The 27502-nt window shown below is 43.7% G+C and overlaps 1 protein-coding gene across 1 annotated transcript in view; it reads left to right on the forward strand.

Moving 5' to 3' along the window:
* The first annotated feature begins 1703 nt into the window (after nt 1-1703).
* SLC7A8 (solute carrier family 7 member 8) overlaps nt 1704-27502 on the forward strand; it is a 39000-nt gene continuing 13201 nt past the window's right edge. Inside the window, exons 1-4 of the mRNA XM_066604012.1 lie at nt 1704-1859; nt 5539-5744; nt 20696-20900; nt 20982-21133. Coding sequence (XP_066460109.1) covers nt 5597-5744; nt 20696-20900; nt 20982-21133 — 505 coding nt within the window. The 5' untranslated portion in view covers nt 1704-1859; nt 5539-5596. The remainder of the gene's footprint in view (nt 1860-5538; nt 5745-20695; nt 20901-20981; nt 21134-27502) is intronic.

The raw sequence follows: 27502 nt of genomic DNA on the forward strand, positions 1-27502 counted from the left end.
AGATTTTTCTTGGCGCTGCGAGGCTGGAGTGAAAACATTGCAAATGAGTATGAAACCATTGAAAATCATTGGTTTCATAATCATGCGTTTTCACTCTCTCATCACTAGTTAACCTATCGCTAGTGGGTACAAGCCCTAAGGGCTTATTCAGATGACCGTATATCGGGCGGGTATTCACGCTGGCCGATATGCGGCATCCCTCTTTGCAGGGGGAGGAGGCTGTAAGAGCCAGGAGCAGTGCACTGAGCTCCCGCCCCCTCTCTGCCCCTCTGCACTATTTACAATGAGAGATGGCGGTGTGGGCGGAGCCAAGTTCTGGGACTTAGCTCCGCCCCTGTCCAGCTTCCTCCTATTGCAAATAGTGCCTAGGGGCGGAGAGGAGGCGGGAGATCAGTGAACTGCTCCTGGCTCTTCCAGCCTCCTCCCCTTGCAGAGAGGGACGCTGTATATCGGCCGGCGTGGATACCCGGACGATATACGGTCATCTGAATAAGCCCTAAGGGTTACATTCAGGTGATTAATTTGTTGATTTTACTTGTTATTTGAGCGTTAATAAAGGGTGTGGCCAGCACTCCCCCGATTTATATTCGGTTCCACATGTCTTATTTTTTGGGGTCCAAGGTTAGGCTTATGTTAAATGTGTAGGATTTATACGAGCGTATGCATATTTGTGAGTGTATGAGCACTGCGTTTTTATGGTACCAAATTTTTTTGCGTGTACATCGGCGCATTTTATTGTACTCACACAAATCATACACAATTGCGCGTGCAAAAAAAAAATATGCCCCCGATTCTTCTAGCCATTGAAATGGTTAATTACTTACTCCAAGGCCTCTTTCACACGGGCGATGCTTTTTTTGCCCGGCCACAATGCACATGTGTAAAAAAGCCGCGACCAAGATCTCGTGTTTCTTTTCACACATTCTCACGGCCGGGCGCGGCGTACAGACTCCGCAGCCTGGAATTCCTTTGACTGGCATAAACCCTTCTACTGGCTGACACAGGTCTTGCCCTATCTTTTCCGTCCACGTCAAAACATTGACCGGTGTATTTGGCCGCAATGTCCTATTATCGCGGCCGTGTTTTCACGTGGCTAACAAGCGCCAATCTGAATGAATGCATTGGAATCCAATGTTTCAGATCAGTCGCCATTTTGGGCGATGTTTTATTGCGGCAAAATAACCGCGATAAAATGATATAGGCCAGAGGAGCTCAAGATGTATTATTTGTCCTGCGCAATTCCGCAGTGTTTCCTGGCGTATCGCGCGCCCCAATCACTTCTATGGAGACTTTTGGCGCGTTAATGTGCAGAAAATAGAGCTTGCTGCGTTTTTTGCAATGCGCATGTGAACAAACCCACTGAAATCAATGGCTACTATTCTGTGCGTATTGCATGCGCAAATACGCCTATGTGACCTGACGCCTGTGCCATCATCCGCCCTTGATGTTGCCCCAAGTGACCGGTTGGTGATGCCCTCCTTGGCATAGAAGGCTATAGTGACTACACCCCTGGCATCCCAGGTTCTCCTCTGGCCACCATGGATCCACTTGGTAACTGGCAGCTGCTATGGCTCCTGACTCTGCTAAAACCGGCTCGTTCAGGATCAGCAGGCAGAGGACTCCGCCACATCTGGACGGGGACGTTTCCCAACCGCCGGGTGTTTATCGGGAGGGGGCGGGGCCTGCCGAGGACATATAAGGGCTGACAGGCGGCCGGGGACACAGACAGCGGAGGACGGCAGGAGCGACACGAGGTGCGGGGAGGCGGCGGCTGGTGACGGAGGGCCCGGGACTAGGATGATACAACCCTGACACCTCCCGACCGACATGCTGAGGACGCCCTGAGCGACCAGGAGCTGGTGAGGAGCGGGCTACACGTAGGCACTGCCTTCATGGTACCATGGCTGCACTGTAACATATGGGCATGCAGGAGGCACAAGATGTGGCATCCACTGTGCTGCCCATAATACCCTCTCTTCTGGAAGTTAATCCAGTGCCCTATCGATCAGTGATTGGATGGTGGTGCCATGTCACACAGATCATCCTGTCTTGTCTGTGGATCATTCATCAGGTTTGAGATCATCATCCAGCCCTTCTGTATTGTGGGAAGACATAATGGAGCATGACAATTAAATGTACACTTTATTTTATTCCTTTGACTCCCTCACCCCGTGGCTTGCTGTTGTGCGTTCAATTACTGGAACCTTCAATAAATGCTCAGTGCTACAATGTCCCAGCAGTCCTATATCACTAAGCACATAATTAGTCACCGCTCCCATGTAGTCATTCATAGACTTTCAATTAGACATGCTGCATCGTGACTTTTTATAGAGGCTGGGCATTGTTGGAAGGTCGGATGTATGTCAGTACTAGAATGCTGTTAAGATTGTATTGTTATTTTAATGAGGAGACCCCCTAATTGTGTTTAGGACAGGGGTATCTGTAGGAGCTGATAAGGTCACATCTGGCATTTAAAGGGAGCCGCCTATCCCATAGGCAGACAGCAGGATTATAAATGATATACCATATGGTAGGGCAGAGGGTCCAGTGAAATATTGTGCATTGGGGTCCAGAAGCTTAAAGACCACAAGCTCTGTAGATAAAGACAGCGCCAGAGCCAGGCTCAATGTATAAATCACAGCGCCAGAACCAAGATCGATACAGAGATAAATCTGAGAGTCCTGCTAACTGCTGGCGTAGAAGTTTGTACAGTGTTAAACTATAACTCGCAGTATAACAATGGCAGAGATATGCTGAGAGTTAGGTTGTTTTCACACGGGCAAGAAAATCGCGCGATTTTCGCGTGATGCGAGAGTCCGTAAAAAAAGATTATGGAACCAATGATTTACAATGGCTTCCCTGCCATCTGCGATGTTAAGGGGAACAAAAGCTTGCAGCGTGCTTTATCTTTCTGTGAGGTGCGCTTTTTTTTTTCCCCTCACCCCCCCCCCCCCCCCCCAATTGACTTTCACGATAAAAAATTATGCGTTTTTATTGCGGGCAGCAATGCGATGCAAGATTATTCTAAATTTTTTTTAAAAAGCATTGCCGACTACCAAAAATCATAAGAACAAAGATGCAATATTGCCGCGATTTTCTTGCCGCAAAATCACGCTCGCCCATGTGAAATTAGCTAAATTGTTTCACTAACTAGTATGCTACCACCTATCATCACTATGCAGACCATCGAGTGACTACAATACTCATCAGACACCGTCAGTGGCAGAATGAACATTTTACATTTAGTGCTCACTGGTGATGTCATCACTACTTGGAAGTTGTTCTTTCTTTACTCCTCCATCTGTTCAGACCATCATGACAACGACTCCTCGGCAGATTGCTTCACATCTACACACTGTGCCACTAAAATAAAAAGAGCACATCTAGGGCCCACCAAATCCAAAGTCACTGTATTGTATCCTTGATTTAAAATATCACCCACACTGAGCAACTCACAAGGTTAGGATGGTGGGACAGCCCAAAACATTTGTTTAGGGACAGGCCCAGGAGGCTAATGCATTCCTGGCCCAGCTCGCCCTTGTTCACTCCCATAGACTTGTATGGGCGAGCGCAGCGCATGTATGGCAATCTGAAGAGTTACGTTTTCATACGATGCATGGACTTCTGTCGGTGACAACGTGGGAACTAGGGAGCGGGTGAATATAATTAAAAAATACATCACCTGATTCCCTGTCATCTCCCCTAACAGCCCTGCAGCTTAGCTTATGGTGCTGTAGGGCGGTGAGGTTCCCTTCAAGGGTGCTTTCACACAGAAATGACAGCATTTCAGAATATGCCTTCTGTGGAATATGCAGCACGAACATCCGCACTTCTAACCTGCAGATTTTGATGCAAAATTAAAAACGGCAGAATTCTGCACCAAAATCCATATTTAGATGTGCAGATTTTGGTGTGGAATTCCTTGAAAGCACATTCTGCATTGTTGTTGCAGAATATTCTGTCCCCTGTGAAAGCATCCTGCAGGAAAGACACTTTTCCTGTCTCCCTGGGAGAAGTTGTACACAATAAGTAACATATTTGAATACAATGTAAAATGTCTATCTAGAGATGGAAACTGTCGCATATACAGCGATGAATGTTAGTTACAGCTCCTCGATCTACAGCAGTGGATATAGTTTGGAGTGTTTTCATGTTGATGTTTGTAAAAAGTAACTGTTGTATTGTTGAGGTATACAGCGTATCACATATGGCAGGTTTGTATTTGTTGTTCTTCACCTTTAGGTTGTGTTTTAAAACAATGGGACTTTTATGTGCAGTTTACAGCGGTTGTCAGTTTGTAGCCAGTGCAGACCAAGAGATATTCTATACACATTGGACTGAAGCTGGGTTTACGCAGGACCGCTGTCGCTCCTTTGCTATTATTCAGGAACGAAAGTCATTTTGTGAATGGAGGCGGAGCAGGACGGAGATCGTGTCAGATGCCCGCCTCCATTCACAGTAAACAGGCAGTCGCTCAATAATTGGGCGACTCCCATTTAGACGGGCCAAGAGTCGCTTGGATTTCAGGTGTGCTAACAACCAAGCGACCTTGCCAAATGGGATTTGCCGATCAGTGCCCTGTCACTCAACTAGCATGCAAGTGGCCACCATCGGCCAAATTTGCTGTTTCCAGTGATTATTCTAACGATTATTGCACCATGTAAAGGTACTTTTGAAAATTGCTATAAATTGATGATTTCAACCAAAATGATCATTCATTTGGTGAAACTTTACAAAAAATGATTGCCTAAGGCCTCATGTCCACGGCCGGGTCGGATTCCAACTGCGAAATATCACAGCAGACCCGGCGCCCCCCAGAGACCCTATGCTCACCTGTCCCGATCTGCTGCAAGTGTCTCGCTCAGCGAGCCAACGTGCATGCGCAGTGCAAGACATGACGCACCGGGCTATGATGCAGATTCCCGCAGAATATTGTGCGATGGATGGCTTCCATTGACTGCAATGGAAGCCGTCCGTGCAATTTTCCGCACAGAATAGAACATGCTGCGATTCTCCCCCACTAGTGGAAAATCGCAGTTGACTTCCGCTCGTGGGCAGGGGTGAATCTTTTAACATTGCATGTCTACGGACAGTCATTGCTGTGGAATTCGTAGCGGGCGTCTGGCCGTGAATACCGCAGTGATAATCCATCTGTGGGCATTAGCTCTTTGCTGATTGATGATGGACTGTCATAGTTTAGAAAGAAGTTGCCCTTGTTTGACATTTTTATCCTATAGTCTTTCGCCCAGTCATTGAACAAGTAGGGGCATTTTGGACGGACTAAATTGTATATAGTAGCATCTATAAAACGATCATTCACCAGATCATTGATTGTTCAACAGTAGTTCAACCATGAACCTACTTCTATCTCATAGTCACCGTTATCCAGGAAGATCCCAGCAGGTTAAAGTTTTATTTCTATTACATTAATTGTGGGAGTTTATATTCTCATTGTGGAAGCTTTAGAGTTTAGGATGTTTATTCTGGTCTATCAGATATATTGCCATGTCTGATTGTTGCAATTTTTCATATGTACAGGTCTTTTGGGTAAAGAACCACTTGTATCTGATATACAATTGCCAATTAGCCAAACAAGATGGCAGAAGGTGCCCGACTACGAACGAGTGCTGAGAAGATTCCTGAAGAGCAGGCACAGGATTCTGGCTCAGGTTCAAGTGCTGGAGGAGGTGGAGTGGCTCTGAAGAAGGAGATCGGGCTTGTGAGTGCCTGTGGCATTATAGTAGGTAAGTCTGATAATGCATATTTTTTTCATTTTGAGTTCTTCACTCGGCATTTGGATGAGCACTGTGGCCTCTTCTCAGGCCTGTGTCATCATGTCTGTCAGTCATATAGCCTATGCGCTGCTCAGTCCCATTCAAGTGATTGAACAGCAGTACCAGGTACCACTGATGCAAAATGTACACAACTGTGCCTGCTATATAACACTGCGCTGACTATTGTGCTGTTGCCTCTTCATAGAGTTGATTGGTGAGGGTGCCTAATCTTGACCCCTCTTCCGTCCCCAATCTGATATTAAAGGAGTTGTTTGGCTTTAACCATTTTTTTCAAAAATGGCTATCCATGCCATGAAATAACAAAAGAAGCAATACTCTCTTCTCCCTCCCCAGTAAAGAGTGCAGCTGCTCCCTGGTCTGTATTGATCCCCAGAAGTCAGCTGACTGCTGCGGCGTCGCTGTTCTGAACTCCTGGCATCATGGCGCACAGGATGTGAGTGCTGATGCCAGAAGAATAGGCGATTGACGCTGTGGTCTCTGATTGGCTACAGTGGTCACCTGACTTCTGCTGTCAGTACAGACCGGGAGTATTGCCAGAGCCGCTATACTATTTACCTGGGGAAGAAGTGAGTATTATTACTTTTGCTACTTTATTTAATTGCCAGCTGTTTAAAAAGAAAATTTTAAGTCAGACAACCTCCTTAAATGCCTTACTGAGAACTTGTCATTCATATTATAGTCCTGGAAAACCCTTTTAAGTACGATCAACTATTTGATTGCCCAAATCTAAACCACTTTTCAATGCAAATTCAAGCAAAGTCTCACATTTAACATCTCAAAATTTTTCAGAATGTGTCATCTATAGAGGCCCTTTGCACTCATTAATTTCAGCAACCAAGGGGCCACATTGATGAGTCTACTATTAAAAACTTTTAGAATACACTTTGCATGTGTTGTAACCCCTTGATTCCAGTGACTGATCTCTGCTCACAGATTCACAACATCTTGTAACATGTCTCAATAACCTTTCAAAGGATGTTTAAAGGGGCACAAACTTATCAGACAATTTATGCCCATCTACTAGCTTGTGTTAGCTTTTCTGCAATCCACTGTCTTTTGATAAGTACAGAGCTTCTGTAGTAACAAGTACAGAGGGACGTTTCTTTAGCATTCGGTGAGAAGAGCCATCATGCACTAATTTATATTGAGTTTACTCACAATTTGGCCTGAATCGTCCTGGGAGAGCAGAGGGGTGGACATTCAGACACTGCCTTCCTTCTGCTTGGAACACAGTGCAGCATGGGAAGTCAGGGCAAGGAAATACAAGACAGTGAACTACTGGCAGAATGCTAGGCTTGCTACATGTTCCCTGTATGAAAGTGGATTGAAAAATGGGGAAGACTACCTGAAACCAGGGGGCAAACAGCAGCAAATGAGAGGGTAAGAAGACTGGGTGTATTTTAGAAAACATGTTGAAAACTCAGGTATGCGTTAAAGGTGAACCATTTCTTCTGGCTAGTTTCACCCGCTCCTAATATGACTGTATTTTAGGGCTTGTATTAGGGCCAAAGCTGCACACCATCACCATATAAGACTGTCTACATTCCTGCTCTAGAGTTACCACAGTTTGCTTTAGACAATGACATATCATATGCCTGTTATCCTAGTATCAAAGGTTTACCTCTTTGAATCCAAAATAACCAGAGTGCAAAATGGTAGCTTCCTATAATTAGCCTTAGTAAATGCCAATATATGGCCATTGCATGAGAAGCAAGACAGGACAATAGGATTTGATTCTTTGTAAGCATGACGCTAAGTAATGCATGTTTTAGCTTCTCATCTGATACTGGGATTAAGTGTCAGTGCTTGCTAAGTACTCTCAGAAGCCAGAAATATAAAGGCATTAGTTTACTTTAATTGTCAGATAAACCCAGAGATTAGAAAGGCTTTAGTGAAAGGAATGATATGCCTATGTGTGTAGCCATTCATTAGCCCATGGCCCTTTAGAACTAGGATTAATAAATGTTGTGGCAATTTGGGGGTTACTCCCTGAATGGGATCACCATCTTCTCCACCGAAGATGGTTAGCACCAATCTCAGAGAGACTCTGGACAACCAGATTTCTTCAAATCTCTGCCTTTCTGACAGTTTTATTGCACACAGCAAAAGGTTTACAGCATCACACACTGGAACACATCACAACTTCTGGGTTTACAAACCTCCACATATAGGGGGCGTCCTTCACTGTCAGACTCTCAACAGACACAGTCCGTTCCGCACCAGACCTCAGACTTACAGCTCCTGTAACTGCCTCAGCAGACTCTTTTCCCAGCTTTCAGCTGCCCCGCAGCTCTGGCTTCCCAACTTAAGTAGGCAACTCAATGTGTCTGGAGGTTTTAACTTCTCTAGACACACACATGCAGCTGTCCCTGCTGATTAACACACCGTCTAACCCCCCTAAAGGCCACTTTGTGTACTGCAGTTCTACAATGTGTAAAGAATAGACACTGTAATCTGCAATTTCCATCCTGATAGGCTAGTCATAAATATTAAATTTCGATGGTCTAAACCTGCCGATTTTGATCGGTCAGGCCAATCCTCTAATGTGTATGATGGCTTTCAACATGTCTAAGCATACATGTGTATGGGAGTGTTAGATGAGATAGCTGTCAGCTGGAACGTGTATTCGGCTGACAGCCATCTTATCTGTATGGGTAGCCATGCTGTAAGTGGTCCTTTCATTAAGTAAATGAGGTGAGATTGATATTTAGATTACTAAAGACACTTACATATGCTAGCAATCTCTTTTACAACTTGGGTCCAAAAGGACATTTAGATGCAAAGAACAGCACTGCATAATATAAAGTGTGATTGATTGCATATTAGTTTTAATGAATACATTAAGAAAAGTTGTAATGAAAAGCTGTGCAAAAAAAAGTCCTAGATAGACTTGGCCAACAGCCACTGAATATCAGAACTAGAGGTGAGCGAACGTGCTCGTTTAGAGCAATTACTTGATCGAGCATCACTTTTTTCGAGTAACTGCCTAATCGGGCGAAAAGATTCGGGGGGTGTCGGGGGTGAGCGGGGGGTTGCGGAGGGGAGTGGTGGGGAAAGAGAGAGCTCCTCTCACTCCACCCTGCCGTTCCCCGAATCTTTTTTACCGAGTAGGCAGTTACTCGAAAAAAGCGATACTCGATCGAGTAATTGTCCTAAACGAGCACGTTCGCTCATCTCTAATCAGAACCGTTCTGTAACTGATATTAGCAATGCAGGGGAATACCTGAATATTGTACATTTGCCCATTATTCCAACTGAAATGCCAGTATATAGTTGTCTAATTTAGACCTGAAATATTAAGATTAACTATCATTTATTTTCTGGGGATAATGTGCATTCCACCCTGCCCCAGTTTTCTATCCTCCCTATCAATAGATGCAGATGGAGGAGGGAGGGGAAGGAAGTCGCATGACTCCAAATTTTAGGAAATGGTCAATATTGCTGACTTGCCTGTATGAATGACTGAGCAGACAAGTATCCCTGCCATGTGTGAACACAAAGTGTAGTGGAGCTCCTGTATGATGTGCAAAGGACATTTCATCATTGAAGTTTTCTTCAACGCAAAAGCTGTAAATTACTTAACCTGATATTAAGTAGTAGTGGAAAGATGCAGAGTTGGTTGGCCAAATTTGGAGAAAAGCCACTTATTGAAATAAAGTGAAAAGGCACAAGTAGGACCTCGCTGTTCTCATTGGCTTCTAGTGAGCTGATACTCTCATGAATATGTATTTATACCACTCACAAAATAGTTGGAAGAACATGATCCCTAGCCTGACCTTCTTTAGCGGTGTGTACCTGCAGCTTTTTTCCTGGGTTCCCCGTGCCATTCTTTAAAGTCCCTTTTTTTATCCCATTAGACAGTTGTGTGTTTCCATTGACCTGGCCCGTGACACATGTCTGCAGCTCCCGCTCCGCTTCTGATGCAGAGTTAAACATAACAGGCTGTCATGTCCTACGGCGGCGATTCTCTAACGGTGTCAGGACTAATGTGTGTCACTATAAACAGGCTGGATGTCAGAGTATATCTGTGATACAGCAGAAATACAACCTCATGTTTACACTGCAGAGGATAGAGTTTACAAATATTGAGAGCGCTACATTGTAGCTTCTGATCTACTTAACTATTGATTTACCAAATAATGAAACATTGTAGCAAGTATTGCTTAGCTTGAAAGATAGAATTCACTAAAACTATGCTTATACAGTATATAGGAGAATTGCTTAAATAGCAATGACACAATAAATATATGTATTTACTCTCTTTACAGTCGAATAACTCTTCACAAAAAGCCATCTGGCGGTCATGTGTTTGCCACGCGTCTGCTGGCGTGGCTTATGGAGAGGAGACTGCAGGACTGTACAGAATTAAACTCCTGCAGTGCAAGCATATTTGGCATTAGGAGCAGGGGACACATTCAGTGTAAAACAGGGCTGACATGGACGTTACCGTGAATTTCATAGACCGGTTTACGTAAAGTATATGTGGGGCTCAGAGCAACAAATGTGTTAGGAGGCACAAGCCTCTTATAAATTGGGCACATCTGGTGGCACCCGTGGTGCACCAGATGAAATTGTACTCCGGTTCCAAGCTGGAGAAGGTTTCTACTATAGTTTACCCCAGCTTCTGGCTTAAATGATAGTAAATCTAAAGGTGCATTTACACACACAGATGATCGCTCAAAATTCATCAGAAACTTGACAGGTTTGAGCGATCATTTTTAGAGATGAGCGGACTTACTAGTTTTGGGCGTTTTTGCACTCGAGCACTGCTTTTTCCGAGTAACTGACTACTCGGACGAAATTTGGGGGGCGCCGTTGGTGAGCGGGGGTTGCAGAGGTGAGTGGGGGAGGGGAGAGCTCCCCACTGCTACCCCCTGCTCCCCCCGCTTCGTGCCTCCCCGCCACCCTCCAGCCCCCGAATCTTTACAGACGAGCCGGAGGATAGTCTGCTAAGGCACTACTTACTCGAGTAGTTAGCCTTAGTGAGTACACTCGCTCATCTCTATTGCTGGTCCATTACATGGCGATAGGTGCCGTATGGTGTAGAATCTAGACAGAGCTGCGTCTTCTATCTCCATGCCTTGCGGAGACCCTTGCTTAGGTTTTCTCTCACCTTCTTATGTTTGCCTTCCTTGTGTACTGAGGGAAGGGCAACTTTTTAGCAGTTTTCTTTATCTCTCTCCCTTCCCCCGCACTGCATTCTTTTGTTCCCATCCCCTATGGAAACTTCCACTTTCATCTGTTAAAATCTGCACATTTTTACTTCAAAACCGCAAGATTTCCTCTGCGGAATTCTGCACCTAAAGTCTACGAAAAAGGACGCAAGAGATTCCGAAAGATGTTCTGCATTTAAAATCACAACGAAATCCGCATCAGCACTGCATCTTGTGGATAATGCCGTCCGGTGTGAAAGGACCCGAACTCTCCCACAGATTGTAGAATGTTTTCGATGAGATTTTCCTCTTCCTACTATGAATAATAGATGAGAGGGTCGCATGACGACTATTTATAGGGGCCGGTGACGTCGGCAGATGTGGTAATTCTGTGTATGGCACGGATAGTGAAAGACTAGCACTTGTGAAATGGTTGGCGTCGCGTCCTGTGATACATCGCTTCAGTAATACTGGATGTACTCTTGCAACATGTAGGGTGTCAGTCAAGACCAGACTAAAATTTGGATTGCATGCTGCATTACCTTGACTAGTGTCAGTGCATTAATGCTTTCCTATATAAACCATATTAAACCTTAATAAAAACATTTCATCTTACAAGCATCTTCAAACCCTTTGCTTGGGTAATAACCAATATGCTATTATAGCTCCCTCAGGAGTTGCCACATATCCAGGCTCCTGAATAAAAAATCCACCTCATGGTGCTTACCCACGGGCATCTTTACCATGTGAGTTTTGTGTTTTGTGAAAGCATGAAAATTGAACCCATTATAATGGGACTATTCATTCAAGCGATTTCTCTCACCGTGATGTTGCAAGATAGAAAATCTCATGTTTAGGAGAGCAATATCGGTCCAAGTTTCTCAGACTAGTGTCACAGTTGCCCATGTAAATACAGCCTCAAAGATAAGCGAAAAAGGATGTATTGCTATGCAGGGTGTAGTCAAAACGACTGATCTGGCGCTATATCTCAATACTGGTTTCGTATAATGAAATGACAGTAGTGTACTTGAATAGAAGGTGCAGATGCACTACATGATGGTATAAAGTTTGGAGACCATAAACTTTCACAGTCCTTGGCACTGGACTTAATATTTACTGTTATGTTCATCCCTCCCTGGTATGTATCTAAGTGCTATTAATCACAAAACATCTGTGCCATTTTATCCTGTCTCTGGTATTTATCGAAGTGCAAATTAAGCACACCATGTTTGTGCCCTCCCATGTGATCAAGTGTATATTTTAACAAAAAAACATCTTTGGATGTGTTCCATTAAGCCTGAGGAAGGACCCTGTGAGGTTTGAAAGCTCACTATATCACCATGTATTTTTTTTTTTTGCCATTCAAAGGTATCATATCTACAAGATTACTTGGATTCTCTTACTGAGAACAATCACACATGATGGTATTGTGCATCAGCCCCTGGGGGCCCCTGGAACATAGATTTCAATTTTGTGTTGTGATCCCTGTTAGAGTAAAATCCAATTGCAAAGTTGAAGAGTAGCATGTGAGAAGTTGAAGTCCGCTTTCTCGAAGTCCCGTGAGACCCCTGCTATAACTGAAGTAAGGGAAGTGTACTCTTAAGTGGCCTCCTTCTGCTAAACTAGGGGCAGATCACCCAGGAAGCCATCCATCATCGTCTGCAAGAGATTTAGGTACCAGTTCGCATTGACAGTCCTTGGAATAAACACCATTTTAACGAGGAGATTGCATCAAATTCCAACCCTCATGTTCACACTGAAATTTGCATTGAATCGTCCCTTCACCATTCACTAACAGGGTCCCATAACGATAGCATCAGCCCTGGACGGCACTGTTGAACGCCTCCATACATGCATCACAGCAGAAGGACACTTTGAACACAGTTTCAATACTTAAGTCATAGCAGTAGTCTCACAAGATGTAGAGAGACGTGGAAAGCGGATTTCCACTTCTTACGTGCTTCTCTTCAACTTTGCAATTGGGTTTTAACCCCTGTCTCTTAGGGCTCATTCACACAGGCGTATGCAGATTTTGATCTGTGAATATGCAGCATATTCACAGACTGAACCACTACGTGTTCTGTGCATATGCAGCCCTGATTGTGGTTTTTTGCACACATACTCACTGCGGCAGCATCGCACGACGTGCTAGGGGCAAGTGGTGCCATCTGATGCCAGGTTTCCCCATTGTGATGTGAGGCCGGTTTGAGATAAAAACTCCTCGCATCTGCGGAGAAATTGCATGTTGGCGAACGCGATTCACGGCCAGATATTGCAGTAGCCTGTGTGAAGTTAACCTTACGAGGAGGAGATTTCTAAAATTTCTACAACAAATGCAGTGTTTTTGAAAAACAGTGCAGATTCAAAATCTGCAGCGGGTCTATGGAAATACAAGGCTTGAAATCCGCAGCATTTACGTAATTAAAAACCTGTCCGCACCCACGCCATTCAGGTGTGGATTTGGCCACTGTGGATTCAGTGCTCATTTGCTGTGGGTTTTCCACTGTAGAAAGTCTGCAGCAGATATGCGTAATGTTCAGCACCAAAATCCGCTCTGCTAATGTGCGGATGAAAATGGCTGAATTCTGCTGGCAATTTCGCATTAAAATCCACAGTTAGCCGCTTGCGGAATTACAGGACGGCATATGCCACAGCACATTCACACGTGACGTCTGAGCTGCGGAAATTCTGCTGTGGAATGTGTGGCGTTTCCGCAGATGGCTAGAATTAGCGAGCTGAGCAGTTGCTCTTCTGTTATGATTGTTCCTGCATTAAGTTCACACTGGCAAACTTTATTTTCAAATACCAACAGTTGTAGATTCGGTGCTTTTCTGCAGCGGAAGCGCTTTAAAATCCACAACAAAACTCTATTTGCAGATTTTGGTTGGATTTTATGTTTCCCATTAACTTCTGCAACAGATATGCGCAGTCTCCGCAACATAAATGGACATGCTGCAGAATCCAAAACCATGTCTTTAAAATGTTGTGCTTTTCCGCAGCAGAAAAAAATCAGCATTGTACGGTAAACGCTGCGGTATTTCTGCGACTTTCTGCTAGCAGAAGTTCCTCCACGTTTCTTGCCTGTATGCAGACAGCCTAGGATGCCTTCACACGGGCCAAATCCACAACGGCCAAATGCACACCTAAATTGTGCGGATTTTGCTGCGGATTTGCTTCACGATTTAACTTTTTGCATTAGAAATTTTGAAATCTGCTGTCAAATTCCACAGCAGAAATTAGCATTCTTCTACTAGGAGTGCTGCGCATTTTGCACAGTAATTTCCGCTACGGAAACTCCACAGCATTTACAGCCTGAGTGAAGACGCCATAAATGCTTTCTCAGCGCTTGGACTTAATTGACCTTCCTTGGTAACGCCAAGGTACGAAGTCTATCATAGTCTCGCAGGGTGTAGGGTTACCTGGCCGGAGCCGATCCCTCCTTCTTTACTATCTTCCAGGATGGGTGCTTTATAGAGAGAGACTGGGACAAAGGTCAGCAAAAAAAGCAATATCAAGCAAATTTAAAGTACAACATTTTAATGCTGAGGGCAAAGTCTGTGATTGTAACTTGTAACCATTTCGATACTGATTAGGCCAACGGATCACACATAGGTGTGTGATGTGTGAAAAACATCATTTTGGTGCTGGGGAGCAGCAGCATCACTCCATTGACATTGCAGTTGTATAAACAGCTATTTCTCAGGATTTACATAAATTCTTGAAACTGGATGCAGTGAACCTTCCGAATTATATTAAAGCCCACCAGATGAACTAATATGAGGGATTACTACAGATGGTGTCATATGGCAGTGGCTTGCGCAGCTTTAATGGGGTTGTTTCAAAGTTTTAGCAACTCAGCTAACAGCAGGAAATGCTCTAAAATATTTTAAAAAACACAACTGACCTGTATAAATCCTCTACCGCTCCAGCGCCATTGCTCCAGCGGTCCCTGTTGGTCTTTTTTTCCTTCAGCAATGACAGACGTACTTTCAAGTCATTGCTGTAACCAATTACTGGCCTTATCGGACGTGTGCCATACATGCTAGCAACATTGCTGGGGCCAGTGATTAGCTGAAACTGGGACTTAAGGCCCGTTTACACGCAGGCAATCTTTCAAATGATTGAAAGATTGACATTTTCAGCGATCATTTTGCATAAAGTGTTAATGGACAATAATGTCCATTAACACTTTATCATTTTAATCTCTGGCGTCCACTGAGAACACAGCGTGCAGTGCCTGTTATCTTCTCTCCAGCTGAACGATGGATTTTAAGCTCACCTAAAAATCATTGTTCAGATGAAAAGTGAATGATAGCAGAGTTTACACGCAACGATTATTGCTCATTTGCCAACGTTTGAATGGATTTTGAGCGATAATCGTTACATGTAAATGGGCCTTTAGAGGTACAGCATGTCATTGCTGCAGAAAAATATACAAAAAACGTAGGAGCAATCAGACCATGAAAGTTGGAGAGCAGCAGGATTATCAGATGAGTTCTGCTTTTCTGGTTGTTTTATTTCTTAGAATGTTAGTTCAACTTCTGAAGTATGTCTAAGGTGGCCATGCCTATGAGAACTGTTGGCCTCATATTGAGTGAATGGTTATCTGGTTATCATAAACAGGTGCTCAGATCATTTGAGCATGCATGTTTTTTTCAAGGGTACAAGGAATAAGCTGTTGCCAGACAACTCTAGCAATGTTTTTCTTTCAGAACAACAAATAATAAATGGTCACTAATGTTTCAACCAACTTATGATAATATGATAGTGATTGCAGATGTGATAACTAGCTAAACTACATTTTATTTTATTTAGCTAAATTGAAATTTTTGTGCTGAAAAATCCTTCTAAAGTGCTGGCCATCAGGGGTCTCCTTTTCTTCTAACTTCTGTCCATTGCCTGCTGTCAAGTGATGGTCTCTTTTTTGACATGGCACAGGAAGTGAGCCATCCTGTTAACTGAAGTCTATGAGAGTAGAGGGGAAGGGGAAGAAGGGACAGAGGCTCAGACTTAGGGTGAATGCACACAGGCAGATTTGAATTGCGTAATCTGGAGTGGGCGACCTTTGGTTATGCAAAAGTGATTCTTCATACACACGAGTGAAAACCAATTGCGATTTTTGCTCGTGGATGAAAAATCACAGCATGCTCCATTTTCCTGCAGTGTCCGTACGGATGGCTTCCGCTGAAGTCAATGGAAGCCGTCCGATCCGCGGCCTGTCTGCAATTGGCAGGAATTTGAATTTTAAAAAATCTGTACTGCGCATGTCTGATGGCGAGCCGTGCGGACAATCCACAGTACAGAAAGAAGAAAAAGAAAGCGGGTACATGCGGACTCTGCTGTAGCCAGGACGGATTCCGCATGTGGAATCCGACCTGCGCGTGTGATGCGGCCTTATTGTCTGAACCAATGGTGAGTGATTTACTTCTGTTTAATAACCTCTCCATTGCTGTACACTGTCCTACATGATAATAGGTCTTTGTGTGTTAGAGACTGTAAGAGAACAGAATCTGCAATTCTCTGCACAGTCTATAGAACACAGCCCAGCAGCCAGGCTTCTTCCACCAGTCCTTAGATATATAGCCTACAGTGGGGACAAATGCATGATGTAACTCCTATAATGGCCAGAAATAATGTTATTCCTCACATACACAAAAGCTTATTCTGAAAAGTTAGGTATTCTTTAAGCACACTGAAATTCAATATGCCCTATCCCCCCTGCTGGTGGGAGGCTGTGGACTGATGCCATACAGATTAGATCGTTTGCTGATTCTCACAAAATCAGCAGGTTTGGCTGACCTTTATCTAATATGAACAGTGTTACCCTTAAAAAGATTCTGAATACTTTAGGAGGGGTGTGCACCGCATTGGTCTTACAGTAAAACAAATAATCTTTTTGGGCCAACTTTTTCTGCAGTGTTTTATAATGTAAGGGGTACATGTGCAAAGAAAATCAGACCTTAGAGTAACAAACGAAATATTAATTCAAACTCCAGAATGAGGGCCCTGTACTCAAGAGATTACAGTCTACAAGGATATAGGGGCAATACAATGTATTTATCTACGTAAGGATGTATACAGCGACTGGCAATATAATTTGTCTGTGTCATGTGACAGAAAATCTTTCCAACGTGCTTGTTTATCTGACCATGTGGCCATAGACATTGTTGGCTCCCACTGATTTTGATGGGATGTGCTAACAAGGTAACGTATATGGGGCCCAGCAGAGCGTCAGCCGAGAGTTTTCTTCCAATGCCGTAAAGTTTGAATAGATGGTTAACATTCCAGTTGCATCGGATTATGATTTGTGTTAGCGGTGGAAGAGTTATTGCCGGCTAGTGCATTTTATTAAACTGATATCAGTTCTGCTGATTTCTGCCTCTGATAATCCGTAGCTGTCTTATTGCATTTCATGGTAATCAAAAACCTTCTCTAAGGGAGGGGGGCAGAGCTTGTGTACCTTCAGCCCTCTGTAAAATAATTATCGCCATTTATTCCTGATGGTAGAATTATTAACGAAGGCCACACCCTATAAATCAATTTGCCTTTGGCTTTCAGTTTTCTCATCTTTGCTAACTCCTTAGAGCTGCCAGGAAATCAGGGACTTTTTTTCCCAAGGGAAGTTGCTCATTTCACTTGTAGTGGGCACCACAGGGAAAATTGCACACTGGCCATTCATATAATGCACACATGGGCCAAATCCACTAGGGCAGTGGTGGCAAGCCTGTGGCATGCGTGCCAGAGGCTGCACACAGAACCTTCCTTGCTGGCACGCGCTGCCATCAGCGTCTCACCATGGTAGTAATTACTGGTTGGGGTGCTGCAGCTCCACGACGGTAATCACGTAGCAGCGCTACGGTAATCAGTGTGCAGCTGGGATCCTCCTTCCCTGAGTCCTCTCCTGCTTAGTTCCGCAGGAGGGGACAAGGGTGGGAACATTCTGGGCTCACACACTGACATCAGTGTGCATTCGGCGTCAGCGCAGAGAAGAGGAGGAGCAGCGCTGACTGCAAGGAGGGAATAAGTATATGGGTTGGGGGGAAAAAAATTACTACTGGGGCTACTGAAGGGGTTAATATGACTACTGGGGCTATTGGGGGGAATACGATTACTACTGAGGAGGTTCATATTACTGGGGCTACTAAAAGGGTTAATATTACTGGGGCTGCTGAGGGGGCTACTATTACTTGAGCTGCTGTGGGGATATTACTCGGGCTACTGAGGGAGCTAATATTACCACTGGGGCTACTGTGGGGTAGTAATTATTGTGCCTACTGTTAGGTTAATATTACTACAAAGGGACACTGTTGGGGGTCACTATTGTTACTGGGGCCACTGTTGGCGGTCACTATTGTTACTGGGGCCACTGAGGATCGTTATTAATGGGGCCACTGTTGGGGGTCACTATTGTTACTGGGGCCACTGTTGGGGGTCACTATTGTTACTGGGGCCACTGTTGGGGGTCACTTCTGTTACTGGGGCCACTGTTGGGGGTCAGTATTAATGGGGCCACTGTTGGGGGTCACTATTGTTAATTGGGCCACTGTTGGGGGGGTCACTATTGTTACTGGGGCCACTTTCGGGGGGGGGGGGTCCTCTATTGTTACTGGGGCCACTAATGGGGGGGGGGGTCACTATTGTTTGAACTGCCCATGTGACAGCTGTAAAGAATCTCTAAATTCTAACTGCAGCTCAGGCAAGATGGCAGCCCCCATAATCATGGACAGAACATAGAATAAAAAAATCGACAATGAAAACAGAGATTGCAAGAAAAGAATGTTTTAGTATCTGGTTGTAATTACTAAAAAAAATATTGGTCATATATTCCCTCAAAATAGGGAATATGGCAAGGGATGGTCCTGATGAGACGAGCCCTTTAGTGCCTATATACACTTAGTAATTATGGTTGCAAGTCAGGTTAAACCTGCATGCTTGTCGTGTGTTAGCCAGCATTCACATTTGCACCCGGCCTCCAGTCTGATTTTGTTGTTCAGCTCTGCCAAACAACGAAATACTACAAGCACTGGCTCCAGCTTTGAATGACAAGAGACCGCCCCATTGACTATAATGGGGTCCATTATGCTTCCAGCATGCCGGCTGAAATTTTAATGGAAGAAAATAGCTGTTGCTATTTTGTCTGGGATTTCATGCTGGATCTGAGATAGATGCTCCAAATGGAGCTTCACGTTACTTCTCTGCCTTCATGTAGTATCCTCTTATATTCTTTCGCTAGTGCAGTGATGTCTTGCTCTTTCATTCCTGGTGACATTAGTGGTCACCTTAATTTGATTAATGGGTATATATGGGGATCCTTGCTTCCGTCATCTATGGGCTCATTTACACTGCCCAATTTGGGCTACATGACGAGCTCTTGATCTACAGTATTGATTCTTGTTTAAAGGGAATCTGTCAGCTCAAATTTGCTGTCCAATCTGCAGGCATGATGTTATAGAGCAGGAGGAGCCGAGCAGATCGATATATAGGTTTGTGGGGAAAGATTCAGTATAACTTGTATTTTATTCATTTATATCCTCTGCACATTCTGAGATAGAGTCCAGTGGGCGGTCCTATCAGTGACTGACAGCCTTCCCTGTATGTATAGTCATACACAGCTGTCAGTCATTGATAGCTCCACCCACTGGACTGTTCAGCCCAGAATGAGCAGAGATATAAATGAATAAAATACAAGTTATACTGAATCTTTCCTCATAAAACTATATATCAATCTGCTCAGCTCCTCCTGCTCTATAACATGATGCCTACAATTTGGACAGGAAATTAGAACTGAGAGGTTCCCTTTAAAGGGCCTTCACACAGACCAATGCAGACTTTTATAGAGAACAATCAATCGCTCGTCCCCCATACACTTCCATCAGTGTCGGCAGTCCATCCACTACATGGGAAGATGTGCTTCCTGCAATGATCATTCTTGCGGCACCATAAAACATCCAATCGGTCAACAGACGAGCATTTGCTTACTTGTTGGCTAAATGGCGCCCTTTTTATGCAGCCCACTGATCAGGAATAAGTGCTTGTATATTAATATCTGTGTTAAAGGACTTCTGTGTACAAAACTAATGTTTGATGTGGTTACAATGGTAATATGCTTGACATATTACTGGTTGTGTATGGGGACTTGTCATCCGCTCATACATTCCCCATACTTGGTTCATGTAGTATATTGTAGCTTAGTTTCTGTAGGTATGATCTTGTAGCTTTTAGGATTATCCTCAGGTAGGTAAACTCAGTCTCATGATATCGCAAGCTCTAGGCAGTTAATTCTTATCACAAGACTTGTCTGGGTTTAGATCTTATAACATGCTGAACCTGTAATAGGATTCTGTGCTCTCTGGAAACGGTGAGAAATCCTTCTAGTTTTTTTCTTAAACTTTTCCATGACAAGGTACTTTAATGCCAATGTAACCTTTTTATGGAAAAAGTCAGCAAATCTCAAATTGGTATTAGAAGGCGATTAACCAGAAATAATGGTACATCAAACTGAGAATGCACAAATCTTCAAGTACACGTCTCATCCTGTAATGCAAGAGACTGAGAAATCCTAATAAGATTGTATGAGGAATCTTATATGGTAACTTAGCAAGACATAAAGTACTAATTGTGTAGCCTAAGCCATAATGAACATATATGTGCTATTCTTCTCAGATTTCCAATCACTAGCCATTTGGTTATAACCTAAATGTTTTTCATGTTAACCTCAATAATATACAATGAAATCTTGTCTTACAGGAAATATTATCGGCTCTGGGATATTTGTATCCCCCAAGGGAGTACTAGAAAATGCAGGCTCAGTGGGTATGGCCCTCATTGTGTGGATTGTCACCGGAGTCATCACTGCAGTGGGTGCCCTATGCTACGCAGAGCTTGGAGTCACCATACCCAAATCTGGGGGAGACTATTCATATGTGAAGGACATCTTTGGTGGACTAGCAGGGTAAGTTGGCATTGTAAAATGAGAACATGGTAGTATTCAGATTTTACTTCATTCTTAAACCAAATTTGTTTTATTTTGCAGTTTCCTCCGGCTCTGGATTGCAGTTCTGGTAATTTACCCTACAAACCAGGCGGTCATCGCATTGACCTTTTCGAACTATGTACTACAACCTCTCTTCCCAACGTGTTTTGCACCGGAGTCAGGACTCCGCCTGTTGGCAGCTGTCTGCCTATGTGAGTCTGTTTATAATAGTGGCATTTTGTTGTGTTGTCTATAGAAATGAGCGAGCGTACTCGCTAAGACAAACTACTCGAGCAACTAGTGCCCTATGCGAGTACCTGCCCGCTCGTCTCAAAAGATTCGGGTGCCGGTGGGGGAGAGCGGTGAGTTGCGGGAGTGAGCAGTGAGCAGGGGAGAGCGGGGGGGGGGGGGGGGGGGAGTGAAAGAGATCTCTTCCCGCCCCCTGTCTGCACCCGAGTCTTTTGAGACGAGCAGGCAGGTACGTGTATAAGGCACTACTCGCTCGAGTATTTTGCCTTAGCGAGTACACTCGCTCATCTCTAGTTGTCTACTAAAGTACTATTTTTGGTTTTGCAGACTACATATTTTTATTCTGATCAGCACTTGTGTTCATAATCCAGTTGTTGCAATTATGGAAATCTAGTGCACCAGCTGGAATCTGGATGTATCATTTTCCAGCCATTTCATCTATTAGTATTCTATTTTAAAGGTTCTAGACCAGGAAAACCATTCTAGAACAATAGTAAATATTGTTTTACACTATTTTTCAGTGTAGTAAAATCTTACACATAATGGGTCCTAGATTACTGGAGAAGGATTGTTGATCAAGGAATTTATTCTGACTGCCAGATTTGGAGTCTGGAAGGAATTTTTTTTCCCTAAAATGAGGAAAAATTATTATTTTTTTTACCTTCCTCTGGATCAACATTGCAGGATAATAGTATGCAGGAAAATGTATTTTTCTAGCCTTACAAAGTATGTTACTAATCATACAGAACTAAGTCTTTGTGTAAATGCCATTTTTATGAAGCGGTCACACTGCCATGACAAAACAAATAGACAACGACAGCAAAAACACAAACCTAGCTCTATGGTACTTTACTGATAGATATGGAGCTGTAGAAAAATGATGCAATACCTGCCCTATAAACTGGGCAGCAGGTATTTAGGGTTATACATATAAAACCTTTATAAGTGATCTCACTGTGTGAGAATGACCGATGTTATCTCTCCTCCAATGGAATTTGTTGCACTCTGGAAAGGTCATAAATCTATAACTGCCTGGTCTTACAGGCAACACATGTAAAATGTGAGTTTTTATTTAACCCCTTAGTGATGGCCCTATAGTGTTTTTACGTCCTGCAGATGCAGAACGTGTATAAAGGGTGATCGCAGGGCGCCCACCCTTCATACACCCCGGGTGTCGGCTGTTTCTTACAGCTGATACCCCATGGCAACAACTGCGATGAGCCGTGTGGCTCATCTGGCTAACACTTTAAATGCCCCGAACAATGTTGGGGGTCCCATATGGCCCCCCACGATGACATCACAGGGAGCCGTGCGGGTGTCATAGCAGCCGGGTGCCTTCTGAAAGGCCCCAGGGCTGTCATGGCAGAAAGCCTATTAAGCCGTCCCCATAGCGTGGCTTGATAGACTGCCTGTCAGATCGCAGTATGATGTAATTATATGGCATTGCATCATACTGCAGGAGCGATCAAAGCATTGCAAGTTGTTGTCCCCTAGGGGGACTGAAAAAGTAACAAAAGTTTAAATTGACCCATCCTTTTGCCATATTTATAATAGATTCTGAATCCTAAAACAGAAATACATTTTTGCTATCGCCACATCTGTAAAAGTCTGATATATAAAAATAATGCATTATTTACCTGGCAAGGTGAACATCATCAGGAAAAAAAATAAAGAACGGCAGAAATGCACTTTTTTGGTGCACCCTGTCTCCAAGAAAAAAATGCAACAAGAAGCGATCAGCAAGCTGTATGTATTCCAAAATAGTACCAACGCAAACTACAGATGTCCCACAAAAAATGTGCCCTTGCACAACTATGTCAACTTATTGCGTGCAGAAAATAATTTTTAAAAATTAAGTATCTTTAAAAAAATACAAGTACTACAGCAAACAAAAAAAAAACTATACAAGTTTGGTATCCTAGTAATCGTACTGACTAGAGATGAGCGAGTATACTCGCTAAGGCACATTACTTGAGCGAGTTGTGCCTTAGCCGAGTATCTCCCCGCTCGTCTCTAAAGATTCGGCTGCCAGCGGGGGGGGGGGGGGGGGGGGGGTGAGGGGACTGCCGCAACTCACCTGTCACCCGCGCTGGCAGCTGAATCTTTAGAGACGAGCAGGGAGATACTCGGCTAAGGCACTACTTGCTCGAGTAGTTAGCCTTAGCGAGTATACTCGGTCATCTCTAGTACTGACCCATAGAAAAAGGTTATCATGTCATTCTTGTTGCAGTTTGTGCGCCATATTGTTTGACTGATCTAAAGATGTATCTGCCTGAGAGCAGACAAGTGAGCCCTGACATAGTTTGCTTGTTTTAAGGACAAATCGGCAGGTCTAAAAGGACCCTTAGGTTTCCACAAATGTTTCAGTCATTTGGATGGCAACCATAGCTCTGCATGCTGTGCTGTGATTGTTCCTGGTTGGAGTGCAGTAGTGCAGGGGAGGGATGCCCCATGACACAAGCACATGGGGCATCCCTCGGCTATAAAGAACAAGTACATATCCCTTTTGACTTCCTTTTATAAACTGATTTTATTACACATACAGGCCCATTCTCGGTAAATACCAATAGGGGATTTGTAGTAACTCCCTGCAACCGTCTCTATTTCCAGCATCCAGTCAGCTATTCTTTCAGTGTTATTCTCTACTGGACCTCTTGGGTTGAGAACTAACGATTCGGGGTTTTTTTTTCTAGCAGCAAATGCATGAATACCATAGATTATGGCTACTAATTAGGCCGGTTTCCATCACAGATCCAGCTGAAAATACTGGCAGAAAAAGCATGTGGCGCTTTTTGTTTCGTCCAAAAGCCGCAAAGCGGGCGGACCCCATTATAGTTAATGGGGTCCATCTGACACTGTTCGTCTTCGTCCAGAGACTGCGCCGTTCGGTTGCAGGGATTCCCCTCTCCTGCCCCCGAATGGAGCAGAAAAGCGGAACCACTGAGTATGTCACAAGAATTCGCATTCAGATGGTATATTTTCTTAAATAGTGAGAGATTGTGCTACTAATGAAGCGGATGTATATGTAGAAACCATCTACTGTTTGAGGTTTAAGGATTTGCATTGTCTCTAGGGACATACAGAAAGCTGAGAAGGCAGTCCTTACATAGCACAGAGGAGAGATAAAAGGCACACCATGATAGCGTACGTGCCAGGTAGAATGTATACATAGCAGCATTCATAGGAGGAGCTTCGGGCTCGCTACTTCCTAGACACTAGAATGGGCTGATTGCTGTAATGCTACAATATATGTAGGTCAACTTGCAAGAATTTGAAATCTCCTTTTGAGAATCGCCTTATCCAGCAAAAGACTGGACCTCGGTTCCGGCAGCAGCCCTCGTCTCAGATTCTAATGGGGGATGGGATGTTTTTGGATTGTGCTCTAGAAATGGTGTCTAGCTGGCGAGCGGAGAGGATCCTGATTAAACTGGTTCCCTGGAAGCTCAAAACATAGGGAAGGGGGGTCTGGATTATGCAAGCACAGCTGGGCCTCAAATGTCATTATTCTGGCAGACTGATTACTCAGGGCTGAGTCAGCACAAGGTAGAATGAAGGGGAAGTGATAGGACAAAGCGCCGGTTGTGAGATTCAGGCTGGCTTGTGTGAGGCTAAAAAAACATAGACTGTATGTGTCATGCGTGTTTGTGTAGACTTTAGTTCAGCCTCTTGGATGAGATCTGCTGTGATACAATGTATATGGGTCTACAGGCTCTTCTAGAAGTGTTTGCTTCTTCTGGCAGATGTGGCTTCTTGTTGCCCTCCAGTTCTCCTTGTAGCTCAGGGTCGCTGATAATAGTGACGCACGTAATCTGACGATAGGAGCCTTGAGACTATGAAATCTGCTGTAAAATAGTCTCTGGCAAACACATTCAGCCGCTTTGTATGGTTTTAAAGATAGTTGGAGGAGATACATTTTAGCTTAACTGCAAGAAAGTGAACAGTTTAAGTTCCTATTCAATAGCAGTCGTAAAAGATGTCCCATCAAAGGCTCCGTTAACATCATGTTTAGCCTTCTGTTTTTGTATACACTGGGAAAAGCATCAATCTATATGCTAAACGTATGCCTATGGCTCAGTCTGTCGGTATACCTTAGTATATGTTTTTTCCTTTAACTGTATTAAAACATTTACTAGTCGATTATGCTCGTTTATGTAGAAGCATTCAGCATTTTTTTTTTGGCACAGAAGACTAGGGGCGACATATGTCACTATACATAGAATAGAGCTGTTAGCGGTAAGTATACAATGCATTCGGAAAGTCTTCACTTATTTCTTACATTGTGTTCAGTTGTGGCCTTGTGCAAGTTTAAAAAATGTGAAGTTTTCCCCATCATTCTGCGGTCAATACCCCATAATAACAACGTGAAAACAGAATGTTAAACTCTTTGTAAGTTTTTTAAAATTGAAAATCTAACATCTGGCATTGGCATAAGTATTCACACCCTGTAGTCAGTACTTAGTTGAAGCACCTTTGTCAGTGATTACAACCTCCAGTCATCTTGGATATAATGCCACAAGGTTTTTACACCTGGATTTGGGGATTTTCAGACCTTCTCTGTGGATCCTCTCCAGCTTTGTCAAGTTGGATGGGCCTGTCTGTGGACAGCCATTTTCAGGTCTTGATGTTTAGTTGGGTTCAAGTTAGGTCTTTGGCTGGGTCACTCACGGACATTTAGAGTTGTCCCTAAGCCACACCCTTGCTTTTTTTGTCTGTGTGCTTAGGGTCATTGTCTTGTTGGAAGGTGACCCTTCTGCCTAGTCTGAGGTCCCTTGCACTTTGGAATCAGGTTTTCATTAAGACTATCTCTGTACTTTGCTCCATTGAGCGTTCCATCCATCCTGACCGATCTTCCTGTCCCAGCGGCTGAAAAACATCTCCTCAATGCAAGAAAACACCAAGTGTAGCCTCTACCCCGACGCACATTTTGGCACAAAGCCTTCATCTGGGAGTAGCTTTCCCTTGCAGGCATTTCTTAGCAGTATTCGTTAAGCCAGTTCAGAAAGAAACCTTGATGATATTTAATTTGGGGACAAGCAAAGAATGCATATACTGTAAGAGCCTCACTTGCTCTGTAGTGGTCATAGCATCTTGGTTTCTAAACGGGCATATGATCCATTTTCATTAATGTCTTTTAGAGTTAATCTATAGTAGCGTCAGCGATATTTTTGACATTAGTTGTCTCCTCCTTTGCCTTGAGTTTCACCGTTCCACTTTAGTATTTTCAGGGGTGTGTTTTGTATGTGTTTCTGCCTTTCTCCTCCCCCTTCCACTCACAGGTTATTTCTGGTTAATATTCTCTTTCCTCCCATCTGTCTTCTAGTTTTTCTGAGCTCGAAAACAAGTTGTCTGGCCTGGCAGAATGCCGTGATCCGGAGGACACTGTAGACGTACATGAGTGATTTCCAAGTATTGCTGTAAGGATAGGACAAAATAAAACCTGGTGAACCCATGACATCACTTCTGCCTGAAGAAAGTCCTCGGTTAGAACATGTTCTTAAACTCAAAAGAAAATAAACAAATCTCTGCTTGAGGCCGTAATGCGATACTTGTGAGAACAACAGCCGCAAGGGAGCATTATGTAATTAATATTATTTTCAACCTATTTTCATTACCCTAGGAGGTAATATTACTTATGAATAAATCCACATTAGCTAAACAATCTGAAACATTCCGTACATCCATGCATGAGGCGGCAATTCACACGGCAATAATTGAACTGATCTTCAGACTTTGCATAATGATCAAGAGTGATGGATATGATATGTAGAGCTTGATCATTCAGCCTCTCTAAATACAACAGAGAATCACCAACTGCTTAGTAGAGTCCTTTTACATGGGACAAGCTGTCGGGCAAACGGTGCCCAACACTCGTCCCAGTGATGCTCGCTCCTGTGCTGTTACAGAGGAAAGAGTATCGCTGGCATCGCTCACAGAGCTGCCGGAATGGAGGTGGAGCGGACCAAAGATCGTTCTCCCCCCACCTACCTTCATTCACAGTAAGAAGATAGTCGTTCAAAAGTGATCGACTGCTGTTTACACTTAAGGGCATTTCATTCAGTTTTCTGCCTGCAGAAAGTGATCGACTGAACAATTCTGATTCAGTCTCTGCATGCGTTTACATGGGATTTGGCAGGAGCATTCTTTAGGTCCTTAATAGGAAAATAAGGTGTCACAACTCAAATTCAATGCTAAGTGCAAAAGTATTGGTGCCCTTGTGTAATGTACAAAATATAATTTTCTAACTTCCCGGTGCCGTACAAACATGAAATTTGGGCTGATCATTCTTTAGGTCCTAAATAGGGAAAGTAAGGGTTCACAACTCAATTATTCAA

The sequence above is a fragment of the Eleutherodactylus coqui genome, chromosome 5 (assembly GCF_035609145.1).
Source record: "Eleutherodactylus coqui strain aEleCoq1 chromosome 5, aEleCoq1.hap1, whole genome shotgun sequence".
Lineage (NCBI taxonomy): Eukaryota > Metazoa > Chordata > Amphibia > Anura > Eleutherodactylidae > Eleutherodactylus > Eleutherodactylus coqui.